We start from the raw sequence: 6,315 nt of genomic DNA on the forward strand, positions 1-6,315 counted from the left end.
ATGGATGTACAGCCCCCGGGTCCCCTACACCAGGGGTCTCTGCTTCCAAAATACGTCCAAGCTTCAGGCACGTGACTTGGGGGACTTGTGTGGCCCCATGGGGCATTGCCCGGGGACAGAGCCTGCTCCGGAGCAGGTGGCCTGACAGGCCTGGGAGGCGGGTCGCTGGAGGAGGGCTTCTGGGGGGACCCGGGGGATGGTTGGGGCCCCGCAGCCTGCGGCCGGGGGCTGGTCCAGGCATGTCAGCAGGGGTAGGCGAGGAGGGTGCTGCGGCCTGGAGAGCGGGTCCCGGGGAGCGGTCCGGGAGGGGAGCCAGGGCGGCCTGAGCTCACTGCCTGGGGTGGGGTGGGGGGCAGCCCGGGCTGTGGGTGCCCCTGAGCCCTTCCCTGCCCGCCACTGGCCACAGGAAGGGGGTCAGCTCTCCCCAGCACACAGATCTCTCCTTTGTCTGCAGCCCCAGAGTCCCTGAATCTTCAATCTGCGCAGTCGGGCGCAGGCCAGGGCCCAGCTCCTCGGCACAGGCTCTGCGGGCGGAGGCTGCTGCACACGGAGACCTGGGGCTGCAGCTGCGAGACCCTGTGGAGACAGCGGTCATGAGGCCTGGGTCGCCCCTCTGGCCCACTGCCCGTCCCTCTGCCTGCGTGAGCAGCTGGCCCAGCCGACCCCGGCCGAACCCCCAGGCTCCAGCTGCCCGTCTCCTGCAGGAGCACCCCGTGTTCCCATGCCCGCCATGCAGCCTCAGAGGCTCAGCCCCAGCCCCCAGGAGCGCCCCGTCCTGGCAGGAGGGTCCCCAGCTCGCCCCTGCCCCCACCCCGCTGCACCCTCCCCCTGCTCCTGCCCCACCACGGGGTGTCTCCCCTGAACCCCCAGCCTCCCCAGCTCGGACCAGCCCCCTTCCCCACTCGGTGCAGGCAGCCCCCCCGGGCCCAGGAGAGCAGATGTTGGGGCTGGGGGCCGGGGCCCTTCCCAGCCCGACCCACAGGTTTCACAGTTGGGGGACAGAGGTGACAGGAGGACAGCAGCGTGTGGCCCAGGGCAGCTCCCCCGGGGACAGGAGCAGGGGAGGGGGCTTCGCAGGGGAGGGAGCTGCTCGCTGTGCCGCCCTCAGGCTGCGTCTGGGGAGGGGCCCTTTTCAAGCTGCACCCCTCTTAGATGACCCCCAGGCACCTCAGTGCGCCCATGCTGAGCCCCAAACCCACCCCTGCCCGCACCCCACCGAGCCAGACCCTGGGGAAGGGCCTCGGAAGGAGGGTGTTGCCCAGGCTGAAGCCTCAGAGAAAGCAGAACGCTGACCGCTCTAGTCACATCTAAACAGGGTGCGCCCCCTCCTTGGGGCCCCCCAGGCCTCCTCTGAGCCTCGGCCCTTCTCAGTGGGAGTCCCGTGGTTTCTGGGGCGCTGGGAGATCCTGGGGAGCAGGAAGAGCTGTGGCCGCCACGGCAAGCGGCCTTTCCCCTAACCGATGGTGAGTGGCTCCGTCCCCAGAGTTCAGGACACGCGGGCAGAGCCCTCCCAGGCCACCTGGACCCAGATTGTCACCCAGCGGGGGCCGTGGTGTCCTGGCGAGGCTGCTGACACCATCTTGGACCCCACGTCTGCAAAGGGTGGCGTGTCCCCAGATCCCTAGGGGCTCACGGGGGAATGGTGGGTCCAGCCAAGGATGGATTTGAGCACAGTCTGGCTCCCATCACGACCAAGACAGATGCAGCCGCTGTGTCCCCGAGGGAGCTCTGCAGGCCGGGGCTGGGATCCTGCTCCCCTGGCTGCTGCTGGGGTGGGCGGGGCGCTGGTGGGGACTGTGGGGTCGGCTCACTGGGTCTGGGCAGCAGGCAGCCCCCAGGCCATGCAGTCCTGAGGACAGAGCCTGCCGACGGGGGGTACCCCGAAGCCCATATTCTCTGGGTCATGGTGGGTTGTCAGCATGATGCACGCAAGTGTCACGTGCCAGCCCAGCAAGGCCACACTGCAGACACTGGGAGCCCCCACCCCCTCCTGCAGGGTCCTGTGCCCCCGCCATGCCTGAGAGCGGGACTGCTGGGGACAGGGGTGGCCTGACCCCAGGGACAGCAGCCTGTGACAGTGTTGCAGGCTCTCCTCTTGTGTTCTAACCCACTTCGTCCTCGAGTCGCTCTGTCATCTGCTTCAACAGAACTTCAGGTCCGGGGAGATGGCCATGGGGGCGCTGGCCGACGCTGCCTGCTCATTCCCATGGTGCCGTTCTGAGGAGTGGCCCAAGGGGTCCCTGAGCAGGCGCTTGGAGGATGCGGTTACCGGGACCCCCCAGACCCTTCTGGAAGTGAGAGCTGCCTCCTGCGTCAGCCCCTGGCCTCGGTGGGTGCAGGCAGCCCCGTCCGCCCCCTCTGTCGGCTGTGCAGCTTCCCGCTGTTGGCAGCCGGCAGCGATTATGCGATCCTGTGGGGCTGCACGTCCGGACAGCCCTGGAGCGTCACTGCCGGAGAGAGCCAGAGATGCCGCCCTCCCCTGGGCACGGCTTCCTCCAGGAGGCTCGTTCCCTCCACAGGCCCAAGAAACGGCAATTAAAAGGTGTCCGTGCCATGGAGAGGCATGAGCCTAGTGCCCCAAGACTGGGGAGCTGCTGAGCCAAGAGGGGCCGCGTCTGAAGTCGTTGCCCATGGCTGCAGGTGACCAGGGGGCAGGGGGAGCCGTGTGGCCATCACCTGGCTGGCAGGTGCAGGTGTGTGGAGCGGGGCCAGGCTAAGGAGCCAAGTGGAAGGCTCTGGAAGGGCAGGTGGACTTGGGGGTCTCTGTGTGAGAGAAGTGCTCCCAAAGCACACGGTGGAACCTACTTGTTTGTCCGTCTGACCTCGCTCCTTTATTAGGGGGAACAAAGTGTCTCAGTGTCAGCACAGCATCCAGTGGCCCTGTGCCAGGGTCCCCGAAATACCCTGTGTGGATGGGAGGCGAGGCGAGGTGCTGGCTTCACCTGGGCAGGTGTGGGCCCGAGCACGGGCAGGGACGGGCAGGTGAGTGAGCGGAGCCTGTGGGCATCTGATGGCTCCAGCACTGGGCCGGACGTGGTGGGCAGCCAGCCTGCGGGGAGGAGGAAGGCCCTGGGTCTGGGACCCAGCCTGAACGCAGGGCAGGGGCTTCCTCCCCGACCCGGGGCTCTCTCGGTCGACTCCGCACAGGCCGGGGGTGGCGCCTGCCCCCTTCCATGGACTGGGAGGGGTCACGGGGGAGGCAATGGCACGTCCAGGGCCCCACCTGCCCCCATCCACCCTCCCTTTCAACCTTGGGCAAACGGCCCTCAGCCCTCCCGCCAGGACCCCCCCCCCCCGGCCCCCTGCTCCAGGGAGGCCGTCCCACCGCACAGCTGCCCTCTGCCGCCAGGCCCAGGTGGCCCTGTGGAGCAGGGGACGCAGCCAGAGGGCGGAGGGGCCGGCAGGCTCCAGACCCTCATCCCCAGCCCCCAGCAGTGTCCAGGTGTCGGGGGCCCTTCCCAACCCCAATCCCATGCCATGTGCAGCCCGGGCAGGGGCAAACCTGCTGCTGGATCCCAGGGCTTCTCCCCAGGCGGCCGGAATTGCTGTTTACCAGACACCCCCCGGGGGCTTCACTTCCGTCCTCTCCTGGGACCTCCCGACCTCACCCCCAGCCCTGCTGCAGAAAGAGGTCCCGGGCCCCCCCTGCCGGGCTCTCACTCCATCATGTCACCACCTTTAGCCCAGCCCAGGCCGACTCAGATGGTGTCCTCGCCGTCGGGGGAGAAATCCCACTTCCCCGATGGGGTGGCCGCTGCCTTGCCCTGCAGGTCAGGACGCGGCCCCCAGACCAGAGGCTCTGCAGGCTGCCCTGGACGACCTCCAGGCCCAGGTGACCTCCCACCCCAATCACCTCCAGCCCCTCCAGCCCCAGATGACCTCCAGCCCCTGACGACCCCCAGCCCCAGGCGACCTCCAGGCCCGGCCTCGGTGTCACGCAGCCCCGACCCGTGCACCGTTCTTGGCCTCCCTGCTGCGGACCGAGGCGCCCGCCGGGCAGGAGCCTTGTGTTCTGTAACCAAAGCCTCCCTCTCAGGAAGTGAAGGGCCGAGTTTGGCTTCCCCTGGGTTTCTGCCTGACTCCCGCTTCCCCGGGGCGCTGGGCCCTCCCGGCTCCGCCAGAGAACGCCTTGCCCGAGGCAGCTGCCGAGAACTGCCCCCATCTCAGGTTCCGCTTCCCGAAGGCTGCTCTCCCCGGGCTGCTGGGGCCACATGCTGAGCTCCGGGCCCAGTGGACGAGGGAGGGAGAAGCCCGGCCAGGTGAGCAGGTGAGAGCTCACACCTGAGCACCACTGCAGAGCTCTGCAGGCTGGGGGTGGGGGCAGGTGAGGGGCCAGAGTCACAGGGTCGGGGCAAGGGGCCCCTTCCAGGGAGGCTGGGGGGCAGCCGGGCCTGGGTCAGCCGACCCTAGTGAGGCAGCTGAGACTGGATTCCTTCAAGGGTACCCAGTGCCGGCTCCCAGCGGGGCCGCATCTTGAAGGCAGACCCCCAGGCCCCTCGCCGGACCTCCTGAGTGACTGCCTGGAGAGCTCAGGGAGCCCTGGGGTTCACGGCAGAGGATGTGGTGCTTCAGGGTCCCCTGTCTCTTCTCATCTCCATGGAAACCTGGGGGGTAGGTACAGGGCTCATCCCCATTTCACAGACAAAGAGTCTGAGGGTCAGGAGGTGATGGCCCCTTGGTGGGCAGCAGAGTGAGATGTTTGTCCAGATCTTCCAGAACCGGGTGTGTGGGACTCAGGGAGACTGTAGTGAGGGGCCCTGGACCCCCAAACACTCATCCCTTCTGGTGCCCTTCCCTCAGGCCACCCCCTGACAATCTTGGGGTGGGGCCCACAGCTCCTGGTGGCAGGTGGGGCGACGGCCGCAGCTGGGGTGCAAGCCTCCCACCTCATCTCGTCGATCCGTCCTCACTGCTAAAATCCACTTCACTAATGTGTCTTTTCTGATTAGAAAGTATTACAGGTAGGTCAAGAGAATTTGGAAAGAAGATCAAGAAGAAAAGTCAAATCACCTGTAAACTCTCACTCAGAAAGAACAGGCTGATGTATTTCCTTCTGCTTTTTTGTTTCTTTTTTATGACTTTCTAACTCCATAATCATTTCTACATTCATTGGTTGGCTCTCTATAGTGAGGAATGTATTTATTCTTATCATATGGACTCACGCATCCTCGTTTTCTCAATCACTTCCCATCCTTTATCGACACCCACTGGGCCCCTCCGAGCTGACCACGGTGCCTGTTGACACGACCCATCGACCTCCGACCGCCTTCTGCTTTCCGGTACAGGGTGTTTCCCGCTCACCCCGACGTCCCCGACCCAGGCTCTGGTTTCTTTGCAGGAAAAATAGTCTTTAGAAGCCAAGATCTTCCCAGCGTGTGTGAGGTTTATATAAACCAAATCTGTTTATATCTCTATATAAACCAAATCTATGTTTATATCTCTCACATTGAGTTTTCACTGATAACTTTGCTTCCGGTCTAACGCTGTGGGCTCCTAGCTCCCACTTTCCACCACTGCAATTTGCATCTCCGGACTGGGAGCCGGCCCGGCCCGTTACCTTTCTCTTAAGTCTCGAGGCCACAGGAAGTGGGTTCAGAATTCCTGACATACACAGCAGAGGAAAACAAGCCTAGCAGCTAGGTTTCGACAGCTGTCTTCAGAGTGTGTGTGTGTGCATGTGCGTGTGCATTGGCCTGCACCTGTGTGTGTGCATGTGTGTGCACGTCTGCGTGCATGTGTGTACGTGTGTGTGCATGTGTGTGCACGTGCAGTGTGCGAGGAGAGAGAGAATCTGTGTTTGGAAAAAGTGGGAGAGGACGCTGTGACCTGACTGGTGGGGCTGGCTCACCTGGGCTTTCACCCCATTGAACCTAAGTCCCCAACCCCTCCCAAGCACCCGTCTGATTTCTATCAACGGGGATTCATGTTGCTCTTGAACTTCATCTACATGGAAAGAGACAATGTGTGCTTTTTCCCGGCTCATTTTGACCAGCACAATGACCCCGAGATAAATGTTCCGCCACAGATCCATTGTCGTTTTTATAGCGAGTGGCTTTCCGTCATGCGCTGCCCACCGTTTGTCTCTCCGTCCGCCTGCTGGTGGAGCCCTGGCTGACCCTCCTGCACAGGCCTTTGTGTGTCCCCCGTCTCGGGTAACATCTGGGCAGGGAAGCACCGAGACACAGGGCAGGCCCACCTATGACTTCATAAGGCTCTGCCAGGCCGTTCCAAAGGGCGTTGGCATCCCACCCTCCTGCCGGCGGCGCTCCCAGGCCCTGCCGACACTTAGGACTGTCGGCCTTTTCTTCTTCATTT

General features: G+C 64.1%; 1 protein-coding gene across 3 annotated transcripts; it reads left to right on the plus strand.

The window, feature by feature from the left end:
- Positions 1-477: 477 nt before the first annotated feature.
- On the plus strand, positions 478-5,708 carry LOC119531020 (collagen alpha-1(I) chain-like). 3 transcript variants are annotated; one of them, XR_005216172.1, is made up of 5 exons: positions 478-2,329; positions 2,520-2,640; positions 2,839-3,832; positions 4,037-4,267; positions 4,440-5,708. XR_005216172.1 is itself a non-coding variant. In XM_037831700.1 (4 exons), the coding sequence occupies exons 1-3, from the start codon at positions 2,631-2,633 to the stop codon at positions 4,216-4,218; spliced, it is 690 nt and encodes a 229-aa protein (XP_037687628.1). In that variant the 5' UTR covers positions 479-2,630; the 3' UTR covers positions 4,219-4,267; positions 4,440-5,708. The 3 variants fall into 3 exon arrangements, 1 of the variants encoding a protein (XP_037687628.1); XR_005216171.1 differs by having other exon boundaries at positions 479-2,640; positions 4,440-4,611; positions 4,950-5,708; XM_037831700.1 differs by having other exon boundaries at positions 479-2,640; positions 2,839-2,982; positions 3,683-4,267.
- The last annotated feature ends 607 nt before the right edge of the window (positions 5,709-6,315 follow it).

The sequence above is a fragment of the Choloepus didactylus genome, chromosome 4, assembly GCF_015220235.1.
Source record: "Choloepus didactylus isolate mChoDid1 chromosome 4, mChoDid1.pri, whole genome shotgun sequence".
Lineage (NCBI taxonomy): Eukaryota > Metazoa > Chordata > Mammalia > Pilosa > Megalonychidae > Choloepus > Choloepus didactylus.